Source organism: Aquila chrysaetos, chromosome 6, assembly GCF_900496995.4.
Source record: "Aquila chrysaetos chrysaetos chromosome 6, bAquChr1.4, whole genome shotgun sequence".
In the NCBI taxonomy this organism is placed as follows: Eukaryota; Metazoa; Chordata; class Aves; order Accipitriformes; family Accipitridae; genus Aquila; species Aquila chrysaetos.
Window position 1 is genome coordinate 25502954 of NC_044009.1, and position 13715 is coordinate 25516668.

The 13715-nt window shown below is 41.8% G+C and overlaps 1 protein-coding gene across 1 annotated transcript; it reads right to left on the reverse strand.

Moving 5' to 3' along the window:
- Positions 1-1055: 1055 nt before the first annotated feature.
- On the reverse strand, positions 1056-11668 carry CD28 (CD28 molecule). Its single transcript, XM_030019223.2, has 4 exons — positions 11468-11668; positions 4725-5078; positions 4340-4458; positions 1056-1369 (listed from the first exon to the last, which is right to left on the reverse strand). The coding sequence occupies exons 1-4, from the start codon at positions 11520-11522 to the stop codon at positions 1229-1231; spliced, it is 669 nt and encodes a 222-aa protein (XP_029875083.1). The 5' UTR covers positions 11523-11668; the 3' UTR covers positions 1056-1228.
- Positions 11669-13715: the final 2047 nt, after the last annotated feature.

Genomic DNA, 13715 nt, shown 5'->3' on the forward strand with positions numbered 1-13715 from the left:
TGAAGACTTTGTCCTACTCCAGCATGGAGCATTCCTGAAGAACATCTTTAGATAGAAAGGTAACCTCCAGTCAACACAAAGTTCCTTGAAGTGCCCAGCACAGTCCCTGCAGGTGGCTGACCACTTGCAGGTCCAGTTCACAAGGATGGGAATGAAGGACCCTCTCACACCCAGAAATTGGGTGCTTGTGAAAAAAAATTCAAGTGATCTCTAGTTGTTTGAAACTGGACCCAGATTTTCGAAAGAGCTCTGGTACTACCTAGGTGCCAGAAGATGTGCATGAATTTTCAGGAGGACTCAGCAGAATGCCTTTTGGATAGAAACAAAAATTCAAAAATGGAAGTAAAGCTCTCTTCAAAATCTGACCTCTGTGTCTTCTAATGCTTCCCATATGACTCTGTGTTCCCTCGCTGTAGGAGGCAAACAAAACAGAAATGGGGTTCTTCATGACGACAACAGATCTTTCTTCTTCTCCTGCTTGTCTTGACTGTATTCAGGTTGATAACTTTCTCACTCTGTGGAGTTGCTTGGTCATGACTTCAAGTGGCCTTATGAACATTTACAAAGTGTCCAACCTAAGGACTCACATGTTGAAGGCTTAGTAGCTTTCTATCAGCTTGTTTTGTCCTGGCGGCCCATTTGTGCCATAGCTTAATAGCTTGGATGCCTTCCGGCTGACTTTTCTCTCTTTCTTTCAAGTATGTGTTTTGAACTTCAAACTGTGCCCTGGTCTTGTAGGGAAGAAAAGATTTTTTTTTTTTTACATTTTGCCATATTTAACAGCAACAAGGGTTTCTGAGGATTAGACATACAGGAAAGGAAATTAAGGGTTAAATCTAAGGCAGCAGTTATTAGGAAAGGTCAGAAGTTCTGGTTCTCCCAACAGCTGAGCAAAACCACAAGTGTTAGGAGGAGACCAGCTCTGAGGTCTGATGCCGTCTTTCTGTCTTACCCACTGACAACCCTCAACACAAGTTGTATCTTATTTTCAGCCGTCATGGAGAGCAATCCTTTTTCACTCCCCCCCCCCCCCGCCCCTTTTTATGTTTGTTTGTTTTTTCTTTTAGTATATTATATCAAAGTTTAGCCAATACTTGCTATGGTGTAGGTATCCACGATCAATAATGACAAACATGATGATGAGAAAATGAGAGGCTGTCCTTCCATATCCAAGAGCAAGTAACTGCCCAGAAGCACACAAGGCTACTGGTGGGTCAGCTGGTGGGTATCACGGCTGCCAGGACCGATATGCAGTGTAGTCTCGTGTTGGTGCATAGGATGGGTAACCCTTGTTCTTCTGGTATGGTGGATGCCGGGGAGTCATGTTCATGTAGTCACTCTGATGGTACATATTCTTTTTGGATTTTTGCTGTGGGAGAAGGGTGAAGAGAACTGTGAAAACATTTCTGCAATTAGTCTGTCCTGCCTGGCATGAACATTCAAAAGGGGAGAAGAAAGGGAACAGGGATCCTTTGAGCAGAGGGGGTTTGATTGTTAATAAGACCTGAGACAAGTTAATAATGGATTTGATTAATTTTTCCTTCTTTGAATTAACTAATTGTCTCACCCAACATTCATATGAACTGCTGACAGTTCTGGCCCTAGGTCCTGGTTCAGGGGAGCAGGCATATTTATAAGGCAGCCTCAGGATTAAATACATTTACAGAAGAATTAGAACACATGTTCTCATAAAATAATCTATGGAATTTGCCCAACCTGAACTTAAGTCTCCATCTTATCTGCTGAGAGATTTATAGTGTTAGTTCTTCAGGTAAAGGAATGCTGCAAACCAAGGATACAAACTGGTGCCTCTCACCATCAATTCTCAGCTGTGGAATGACTCAGCAGAAGCAATGCAGTCTGAGCAGTGAAGGCTGTCCTCATTTATTAGGAGGAAAAAAGAAATTAGCTTAACTCAAACAAAATAAGAGCAGGAAAAATCAGCCTGGGCTATGTGTATCATGGTTTGCCTACCATTTACAGCAGTAACACACAATGTATATGTTGTTCTGACCTTACCTTCAAGGGGCAAAAGAATTAGAGCTGATGTTAATCTTTTATCTGTCTCACTATCTAGGCCTCAAAAATTTCATTTCCACTGTTGAATTCCTGCCTTATAATGTCCCTGTGAGACAAGGTAGGCATCGTCTCTTTCAGAAATAAGAGTAGCAGAAGACAGGTGAAATAATTTTACTATGATCACAGAGAAAGTTTGTGGCTATAGCAGCATTTGAACCTCCGGCTGCTGCAGGCTGTGCACAAGATTGGTGGTTTTGCATAGGTTAAGGATTTATTGATCAGGGGCTAGGTAAAGTGCTTCCGTGCTTTTTTCCTTAATACTGGTCATACCTTCTTTTGCAATCTTCTTTTTACTGAATTTTCCTTCCTATGTACATAAATATTTGCATATGCTGCAATATACTCGTGATGCTCTGGAATTGGAGGAGGTTTGCATTAGAAAATCTGATGGCTGAATTACACTGTACATGCAGAGTGGGGCAGTTACTGTGAAACATTTTCAGCTTTCTTATATTAATGTTATATATATGCAAGGTGTGGAACATAAGTTACATGCTGCTTAAGCCATGCAATGCAGTTGATGCATGTAAATAATTTGATACAAAAGCTTTACGTATATGTGTTCATCTCCATAATATAGGATTTTTAATTCACCTGAGAGGTCATTTTGCATGAGAGAAAGACATTTTGCTAGCATGAGTGGTTGCTGGACTGTTACAGGATCAAAGACTGCTACTTTTGGAGAGGAAAGCAGTTTTCCTCCAGGGAAGGCAGAACTGTATGAAAATAGACAAATCTTTAGCTGCTTTCAGGAACTCAAGTGAAACAGGCTTGCCATGGCTGTCAAGTATCATATTTTAGGACCTTTTTTACAATTCATAATGTCGTCTAGGCTGCTGCATTTACCTTCAGAAACACTCTAAATACATTCACACTCAGAGTATATATTATCAAGAGAATACCACCAGCAGCAATAACAGCAGGTAAAACCTGATGCAGCAAACAGCACACATCGCAATGCAGCCTTGTCACTCTTGCTGGGGGCAGACATGTTAGTAGCAAAGCGTGTAGCCATTAGGTACGAAATGAATATAGCAGAGAGAAAATGGTTCCAATTGTAAATGATGGATTTGAAGCTACAGTATCTCATCAGGGCACAGTCACTCTAGCACAGCACTGTAACACCAGCAGCTGTTTGCTGTAATCCCCTCAGCTCTCCTAGGAGTCAGCCTCTACAACAAGGCACAGAGAAGGACCACTTAACCTGCCTTTGCATTTTCCTATGGCAATTCCCCATTTGATTGTTTTCTGTTAGAAATAGCCATATATTGAGCAAGTGTATTTTTGTGAAACACTTAACAGATCTCAAGCTTCAGCTAGCAGTGAGAGTGCCTTTCTGTATACATGTAACATTTAACCTGTCAGGGACTCTGAGCCCTTTATACAGGCTACCTCATAATGTGTTGAAAATCATTATTTAACGACAAAGATACAGGGGAACGGCAGAATGCAAGGAAGAGAGCTCTCTACGGTCATTGTTCAAGTCTTTCCCACACGGAGTAAGTAGTTTAAATCAGCTCTGGAAGATCACAGTCCTGAGAATTTTCTAGGAAGATGTCCTTCTGCTGCCTCTGTATCACGCCTCACTCTCTCTTTGCTCCAACAGGCAGAACTGGGTGTGACCTGGGCCAGACAACTCTCCAGAGAGATTAGAAAGCAAAAATAATGACCCAGATGATGACAGAGCTAAGACTGTCTTAGCTTTCTTAGGGTTAATGTACAGAGGCAGATGAGGGACTACTGAGATCCTGCTGCTCCTATTCCCTTGCAGTCAAGCTGCCAGAAATAGTGGGTACTTGAGGGAATTGCTGGGTAAGTGCAAGACATCAGTGCAAATGGTCTTGGGCCAACTGAGGGTTCCCTAAAGATTGTTTTACTGCAGGTGAGCTCCTTCTGTCAGTATAGCCTCAAAGGGTTTTGCCAGGAATGCTTGTAGTGCTGGATTTCCCTGACAGGGACAATTGACAGAGGTAGAGACTGAGTCCCAGTATTGCTGGCGTGCAGGGCACTGCCAAGACTATGGCATTACTATTTGCTTTAGGGCTCTTCTGCAGAGGCCTGACTGCCCACCTGGGGAGTATCTGGTGTTTCAACTCTTATGGGGCATAGCATGGGTGTGCATATATACCTGGGGTGAAGAAGGACTGTGATCCTGAAGTGAGGGGTATCAGTGAGTTTGTGGTAAACATGGCAAGTATAGCCTGAGAAATGAACTAGGGACAAAGAGCATATAGAGCAAAGGAAAATAGTAGTTTCTTACCCAGTAGTTAATAAAAACTGTGGTTATTAGCATACTGTAGAAAGCAAGAACTCCAGTCACTGCTACCATAATCCACAAAGGAATTGCAGACTGAGGCTCTTGTGTTTGGATGGGTGTCTCTTTAAGGAAAAGAACAAAGAAAACTTTAAGTACATGAAAGCAAAAACCTCAGTCTCTGCTTGTTTACTCCTTGCTCCAATGCACCATTTGTATTCATCATGGTTTTAAGATGTCTTCTTCAGGACATCAGGAGCAGGAATGTAGTTTTACCAAGCAACCCAACTTTTTTTTTTTTTTTTTTTTTTTATGAAACAAACTGCCTCAAGCCATCACGTAGGGAGTGTGTGTAGGAAGGATACTGGCCTACAGTGATTTCCCAGCTTACCTTTCACGTGAATGACAGTACCGTTGCTCTTCTCATTGTAGACATACGGGGGTGGATACATGGCCTCAATTTTGCAGAAGTATATGTCAGTTTGGCTGGCACTCATATTCCAAAGATTGAAGATGACTTTGTCTTTATCATGAATCCCCTGGCAATTGAATTCTTTATTTGAATTACTGCTAATTTTGGTCGTATTCCACGAAATAAAGCAAACTTCAACCGCACTGTCTGTTCCTTTGTGCAGTGAAGCTCGAAATTCCTTCCCTGTTCCATTGTATGTGTAGTTGCAGACTAGAGTTGCAGTTTTGTTAGCTACAGTGAGCAAAGGACGCTGAGCCACTAAAATCTTGTTTTCTGGAAGAGAGGGGAGGGGAGAAAGTGAGAAAAACACTTGTTTATAAAATACAGTATGAAACTTCAGAACCCCACATCCTCCTGTGCAACTCTTCTCCATTTCTCCTCCCCTGCTGACACTCCCTACCTACTAGGGAGTATGTAACCACTGAGCTGCAGAAGCAGTTTCTCGCAGGAGCTCTTGTTGCAGCAGTGCCCATCTATATCAATAATTACATAGTCACTAGGGGAGACTGTGAAGTCCAGAGTGTTTTTCTTCAGAGTCAGAACACTAGTACAGAAAGTGGCCCATGTGATTAAGATTTAACATCAGGGCTCAGAAGGCTACTGTGTGTGTGTTTGCCTGTGTATATATATAAGGCCACCTTAGTCTATCCTTACCTTAGCAAGAGGTTTCCCAGGGGACATTATGGAGTGAAAATACTGTGAATTAAATGCTTAGTTTAGCAGTTAGATAAGATAATATTATTTATACATTTGCTTTTTAATCCAAGGACAGACTTGAAGAGTTTGCAGATGGAATTTGCTGAACTATTTCAAGGGTTTGGACCTTGCACGATGAGCACTAAAAGCATGAACTGCTATCATTTTAATGTAAAATAAGTCATTTATCTAGCTAGCAGCTGTAGTAGATTCCTAATCTCTCAAAGGACTCAGGAGCTGACTAGTTTGACACTGCATTAGCACTTAGCACTTGAATGGCCTGCAAAAATACATGTCACATGAAGGTATAACTCAATTTGAATCGACCGGACTGACACATAAACAGGAAATGTTTTCTGGCATGTAGACCTCTGTGCTACCATCTGCCAGACAATGAAACACTGCAAGGACTATGCAGAAAGAAAACTTCTTCTAAGAAAAATCATCCTGTACAAATGAGGCCCTACTTTTTAAATGATGACCCGTAAGTAAGAGGAAGGGAGTTTGGGCTTTTAAGCTAGGAACTTGGCAGAACTAAGGACAGCCCTTTTGTGGATGTATATGACTGTGTAAGTCTTCATGCAAGCTCAATTCATATGAGGTCTTAGCAGCCTTTTATAGATCCCTGAGAATTGCTGTGCTTGTGAGAATGACAATTGCGTCTCTTGTCCTCAAAATCTGCTGCAAAACCTATATTCTTTCTACTGAATTCACGTGACGAGACTTAAAAAAGGCTGGTAACGGAAATGGAGTGGGAAGGAAGCCAGATCCAGAATGCCCAGAAAATAAGTATTTCACCATGTTTAACAATATTTAGACCAAATGGCTACATTTAGTGTGTTCACACCTGCACAAGAAGATGGAGTACCCCAACCTGTTGAGCAGGATACTCTGTTAGGATGAACATGATCCAGGGAGTAAAGTAAACACAAAGAGATGCATGAGATGGCCAGGACTAGTGGTGGGGTGTGGGCAGTAGAAACATCCCACGGCTAGCAGTTTCTCCAGTTACCAGCCCAACCCAGGAAACTGCTGAAATTGTTCATTTTCTCACTGAAAGCCTTGTTTACCAACCAGCACTTTCTTCTCCTGAGAGCAGGAGGACACAAGACAGGGAATACTCTACTGCCTCAGCTTTAGCAAAAAATGATTGCAGTCCATCCTCCTTGTGTCTCTTTGTTCAACATAGTTACTATGGGGGGTGGAGCAGAATTCATCACAGTTCTGAAATCCCATGTTTGCAGGGAACCCAAACACTGTGAAACTTTTTGTTTTGATGAAGGATGAGCATTTCCAGGCTTTCCAGCAGAAAGAGACATGGATCTTGGAATCCTGGAACTGAGCAGCAGATTAATAACAGACAAGGCGGGTTTCTACTGAGGTGCTGCCTGTGGTGAATTTTCATCGAAATGAAGACATTTCAGCAAAACATTTCAGTTTCATCGAATCAGCATTTTCCGACAAAAGCTCTCACATAGGCTTATAAGGCATTCTAGTAAGGGGTGAGGTTTGGATTCCACCCCTCTAGACAAGGTATTTGATCATATTTTTGTTGGCCGGAAAATTGGTCTTTGGCCTAAGTGGCAATGTGCAAGTCTGCAGTAGAATTGTTCTGCCTTCAGCACAGCAGAATTCTACACATCTTACTTCAGACAGAGTTATTCTTCTGATTTGTACTGCAGTAGCGCCCACCACTACAACCCTGATTATCACAGGGACTGAATACACCTTCAGAAGAGACCTTTTCTGTCTCAGGGTTTACAGTCAAAATAGGCATGCCGGAAAAGACACTTGCAGAAGCATTACACTTCAGAAAAATGCTTGCCTGTTTTTCACCACAAGTACTCACAGAAAATTAATGGATGTTTATTGCTCAGACCGATCAGATTTTTGCGATGGCCAGAGGAAAGAAAACGCTGAAAATCTCATCACTGAGGGACCACCTTCAAATGTTATTTAGACCCACCTGCAGACCCCAATGACTTACCCCCACCTTTTGCTGCTGTCAGCTAATCTGCATTCCTGATGTTTAGTACATAGCTTCATGCCTTGAGCTCCACAATTTAACTGCAACTTTGAACTATTTATGTCCCTGCCATGATAATGTGCTAATTGGTAGCCAGTCTCTTTTGATATACCCACCTAAAAAAATCAAGTTCCTTCAACTTATTTCCACCTCTTGGACTTATGGTCAGGTCTGTTTGCCTTGGTATGCAGGCTGGGTGTTGATAACCCAGCCCCATGCTGCTGATGTTGGAATGCAGGGTGGCTGAGCAGTGGGAAAGAGTTTATTTGTGGATCATTAAACGAAGACTGTTCTTACGTGATTTAAGCTAAGCACCAAACCTGTTTTCACCAAGTGGCTCTACTACTTCAAATCTAAATTGATTGAGGGAGATATTTTGGTTTTCATTTATAGGAACTAATTAGCACCATGTGAATTGGTTGGGCTGCAATGCCAGCAGGGGCAGGGCAGACTTACCCCACAGGCCTGTTAGACAGGCCCTGCTGTCATCCTCCTCCTCCGGGCTTGGATTTTTTTTTTAACTGAAGAAAGTCAATCCTGCCAAAAAGTGTATTAGTTTCATAGGGAAAACAGAATAACGCCAACCATCCCTTACTTCACTTGTGATCTGAATAGGATTTGATTATATTCTTAGTAGGATCTGGACCATTCTAAGCAAACATAGGCTAAGGCTGCTTTTGTCTTCACAGAGATAGTTTTTCTTGTAAGTGTTGCTTTGGGTTTGTTAAAATGGTGAAACTCTGAAACATTTCGTATGTGTTTCCATTAGTGTATGCTTTCCCCTAAATAGGGTTACGATTGCCATTTCCAGAGCTGTGTTCAGTCATGCTGCATAGTAATAAATATCTATATCTTGGCCTTAGCCAGCCAAGAAAATGGCAGTTATGAAAAATCATTGTCTACAGTTTCAAAAGCTGTGAACTCTAAAAACATAAAATCATTTAAGTCAGTGTGCACAGGCTGCAAGCTTTCTCAGGATCTTAGGATTTACATGCAATGGTGTATAAGATTTCTAAATGTTTGTTAAACTTTTTTATACCTTATTTGTCATGCTAGACATTTGTTATAATCACTTGTGAGGTTTTTTTGCATCATGAGAAAAAAATGCCATCCATATATAATATCCACAAAATACTGACTGTCTAATCACGGACCCCTGATGCAAGCAAAACTTCATTGAAGTTTTTTTTCTTTCTTTCTTATTTGCCAAGAAAGTGAAATAGAGATGACAAAGTACGGAAAATAACTACTTTGAGGTTTTTCTCTTCCAGAACTTTCCATGAATCATCATCAACTATTGGAAAAAATATTTTGCTAAAAATATTTTGTCTTCTCCCGTCTTTATTTTCCAGTTATGCCAGTTGACTACAAGGAGCTATTTGCCAGACCAAGGAATCTGGGATAAGTTGGGATTTCTATAAGCACAGTAAAGAAATGGCCCACTTAAGTCCCTGAGGGGATAGGGAAAAACCTGAAAGGAGTTTATTTCATCCACAAACAGAAAGACACACAGCTATGTTATAAACAAAGCTATTGCATTTTTTTCTGCTGCTGGTTTGTTGTTCAATTACCTTTACTCTTTATTTCCCAGGTACAAGGGTCTTTCTCTTTTACTTTGGTTTTAGGTCACCCAGCTATGTGTATAATGTGCAGCTGGAGGGATCTGCGCCTTCTAGCCGTTATAGGCTTGCTTTCTGCTAATCTTTCCTACTTTGGTGTGAGTACTGCAGGAAGCATAGTACTACATAAACCCCAGGTGACACTCTTGCTTTAATCAAACTCAGTGTGAGCACAAGGGTTTTTCTTGTCAGTTTGTGATTTTTTTTTTAAAAAACAAGAATTTGTTGATGTCATCCTAATCTCGGCTAACCTTGCCTCATACATCTTCTGCGTTCTGGTAACCTGAGTGGGTTAGAGGTTGATTTTACTACCCAGAGACCATAAGGCAGAAGATTATGTCGGTAGTAAAAAGATGAGGTTATTCGTGGTACGCTGCAGGGGGAACCCACTTATATTACTTATTTCACAAAATACACGGGACAGGCAACTTGATCTAGCTGCCTCTCTGACAGACCATAGCAAGGTAATTATTTAGCCAACAAAAAGGGGGGAAGGACAAACTTTGTAAATGTTAGTGTTCCTGCAAAAGGGAAATTAACAAACTGACCTTTTAAGTCCCTTTCCATGATTCAAACTGAACCTGCAGCGCTCACTGGTACATTCTAACAACAGCAGAATGGGACAAATTCTGTTGTCTTCCCCAAAACAAAATACCTGAGGCCTATAATACGCTTTGTGGCTTGAGGAAGTCCTGCAGGGTTTTGACCTTCCTTACTGTTTTCCATGTACTGAGGATCAATTGTCTCGATCAAAATGAAGACAAGAGGTGGAGAAAAGATATGGGAAAAAGATGAGAGCCCTGAGAATCAAGTGACTTCATGTGCTTCTCTTTAAGCAGTTGAAAAGTCTCAGTGAAGCTATTGGAGAAACTGAAGTTCTTCATGCAAAGCAAGTGTATAAATGTCTATAGAGTCATGGCATAACCCCTGTGTCTGAAAACCACACACTATATTTTATTTTGTTGCAATTCAAAAGAGTTGCTTCACACCTCATGGAAATGTTTTTAAAACTGTTAACCCACTGCTGATACTTATCCCCTCCTGGAATCAGTGTCTTCTCTGACAACCCAGGGGCCCACTGTGGAAATAATTATGATATTGCAAACACAGAATTATAAACATGGGAAAAGAACAAGGAAGAAAAAGCCTATGATCTCTTAAAGAAATGTAGATCATGGTGTCATGCAAATTACAATGCCTTCACTGAGGAAAAGAACTATAGAAAAATAAGGCAGAAATAAGGAAAAAATGGATTCAATTGTATCTCTTATATTAGAAAAAGCAACTCTTTAAAGATGTTCTACATGTGAAAAGTTTTGTACTGGAAAACAGATTTTTGTTCCTATCTGTAACTTTCCTGTAAAATACAAAACACTGATATTTGGAGAAGACCCAACAACAGCAGTTCGCAGGCCAGAGGTTTGAAAAATTGTCTGTCTCAGGATCATCCTAGCAAAAGCCATCATCCCTTGCCTTGCTTTGCATTTTGATGTGCCTCTTGGAAAGATGTGTTAACTCTGAAGATACAAACACTGCATCAGCAAGACAACACCAAGACAAAATACCCTCCAACAAGACAAAATACGCTCCGCCGCAACAGCTGAAGATTCCGAAAGATTCATTAAGACTCAGGATTTCAAAATCACAAATAGACATTTTTTGTGGTTGAAGATCTTTTCAGAAAGAAGCTAGGTATCTAATACATATCAATAAACTACTAAACAACGCAAAAATCAGAAACTCGGCAGTTCCTATCCTCCCATCTTTGAGCTCAGTAAGCAGCTCTGCTTTTGGTACTTTTATTTGCTAGTTCCGTGAGGATGTGGGTGGGCTCAGCTCTGCAGCCCACCACACCGAAGCCGGGCCATGGTGAGACTTGGAGCTTCGCACAGGAGACTTGGCAGTGGTGGAGAGGCTGCCCCAAGAGCAGCACTGGCACCAGGTGCGCTCAACTCCCTGCCCCCCAAGAGAAGGCACTTGGGAGGAAAATTTGTAAAGCCCAAGGGGAAGGTGAAATAACCCTCCCTCTATCTATGCATGCAATTTCCAAATGCATCTAAAGAGTAGTCAAATTAAAAGAAAGTTCTTGGGTCATATCTTGGAGGGATACTTGTGGCAGGAAAAAAAATCAGCCTCTTAGTTATATCAAGTTGATCCATGTGCAGTCTTAGTAGCATGCTCTGCCTCTCCCCTTTCATCCAAACACAGAATAATTTGTAAAAATTAATTCAAATCTATACTAGACCTTCTCCCTCCTGATGATCAAAGTGAGGAAAAATAGTGGAAAGGATTGAAATGGGGGGGGGGGGTGGGTTTGTTACCTGTTACATCAGCAGTGGGGATGAAGCAGAGCACCACGAGGATCCCCAGGAGCATGGTGCTAATGGTGGGCCCAACGCCTTGTCCCCACCCCCTGCAGGCACTGCCACGTCTCCCGGGGCCCCGCGCCACCAGCCTTCCTTCCCTGTGGGGCTAGGCTGCACCCTCAGTTGCTCACACAACTTCTCTCCTCCTCCCTCTGCAGCACATGATACACAGCCAAGTGAAACCACTGCAATGGCAACGCTTGAACAGGAAGTTAATTTGTTTGATGATTTTAGCCTTAGGAAGTTGCTTCTGCAAAGCTCAGTAACGCCTAAAAGGTAGTGGAAGCCTGCCTTTCAAAATAGGGACTCTTGCCCCTGTATTGCAAGATGTGTGCTTGTGTTTGGAGCTCTGCAGGGTTGCTCCTGTTGGGGAGAAATGGACTTCCCTAGAGGTGCAGCGCTGTTTCTTTACCAAGAGTACCTACAGACATACGCTGTTCCCATCATCATGGTAGAAGCAAACAGCAGTTCCTAAGTTCCTGGTGGCCAAACCTGGCTCCTCAGGAAGTTGGGTGCTCAGGAAGCTCCATCTCTACTCAGTCCTAGGAGCAGAAACTTTCTTCTCTTGGCCTGCCAGCTTGCTTCTTGCAGCCTTCCCAGCCGTTGCGAACGCTGACATATTTTGGCAGTAGATGAGCTAGCTTTGTTCGTTTTTCATTTTTCTGCATCTGGTTGCCACCTAAATCCAGACCAAACAGTGCAAGAAATAGTGAACTGGTATAACTTCCCTTTTTGAAAAAAGTCCCAAGTTATATAAATGAGCAGAACTGTAATCCAATTGACATCTAAATAAAGGCAGCATGCGCCAAGCACACTTCTCAGTCAGTGCTTTCAGTAGAGGTCTTCTTATTTAAAGTTTTTCTCTTTGACTCATCTGGTAAATGCTCACTCTTCCTTGCCCTGCAAGCTCAATGTCATCTCTCCCCTTGAAACAGCAGGATTTTGAGAGCCAGTTAATGGCATTTGTAACTGTGAGGAACTCTGGTTATTAACTATTTACTTTTGTCCACCAAAGTAGAAACATTTAACTGTATCAATGCCTGTCATTATCTGTTATTTATTTGAAAGAAAGAGGAAGGTGTTTAGCAGGAAGACTTTCAAGAAAATTGCCTGTTGTAGAAAGGGATGAAGAGCCATGAACTGTTCTTCCTCTCCCCTTAGTATCTGACATCTTTAGGCCATGTTTTATCAGAAATTACATATGCAATCCAAGAGCAGCTCTAGGTGCTATATCCATTTGCAGTCTAGGAACTTTAACAATATTCTTTTGTTTTGTAGTTGGTATAAATTGCCTGCAATACTGAAAGTTTTGGGATTTGCTTGTACTTAAAAAATAAAAAAGAGAAAAAAAGTCAGATTCTCTCCTTCTTAGCCCACTTTTGTGGTTTCTAGATAAATACCCCAAAACCTTTTTTGAGTCATATGAGTGTACCTGCAGTTATCAATGAAACAGTCTCAGCTTAACTTGAAATGAGAATCCCCCAACAAAGTTACAGAATTCAGTAACTTTTTGCTGAACTGCCCTGTCCTGGAGATGAAAACCACTGTTGTCACACCTTCTGGCTCAGGTAACTGAACCTAAATAACATTTACCAAGCCTGCTGCACGCTTCTGCATCCTGGCTGTCAGATCCTTTTTGTATTCGGGATATGGACTGGAAATGCACAGAGAGTACTTTCTTCCCTCATCGCAGAATTAGTAGAGTATATTGCAGAGAGAGCGCTACTGCCATTCATTTCACTGGCATATGTTGGCAAAGGAGCACCATTCAGATGGAAACGTGATTGTGTAAACAGTTGTGTAGGAAGAGACTCTGCTCTAGGAATACCACTAACAAAAACCAAGAGGGAACAGTGTGCACTCTCTTCAATGTGTCCATGGACCCATTTATTCCCTTCTATCCCTTATTGCTCCTCATGTACCTCTCCCATGGTGAGGACAGACCAAGGCAGTGATTGCAAACAAGGGCTGGACTGGTGGAATAGAGGAAAGGGAAGAGGGACCACTGATAAATTATCCACTGTGGCCCTAGAGACGAAGCTGTGATGTATCATTTCTCTCTGTGCTGATGAACAGGGGTACGAGTATTGCCCTTTCCAGAGCCTCTGGTCCTTCAGTCATGATTTTAGTTTTGCCTGATGGTTTTCTCTTTGATCCCTGGAGTAAGGAAGGGCATTTTTTTTCCCCCAAGTAGCTCTTGGCT

Coding starts and splice junctions, on each gene's coding strand:
- CD28 (XM_030019223.2), bottom strand. CDS start 11,522: ATGCTCCTGGGGATCCTCGTGGTGCTCTGCTTCATCCCCACTGCTGAT. Junction 5,079..11,467: donor CCCCACTGCTGATGTAACAG/GTAACAAACCCA, acceptor CCTCTCTTCCAG/AAAACAAGATTTTAGTGGCT. Junction 4,459..4,724: donor TACTGTCATTCACGTGAAAG/GTAAGCTGGGAA, acceptor TTTTCCTTAAAG/AGACACCCATCCAAACACAA.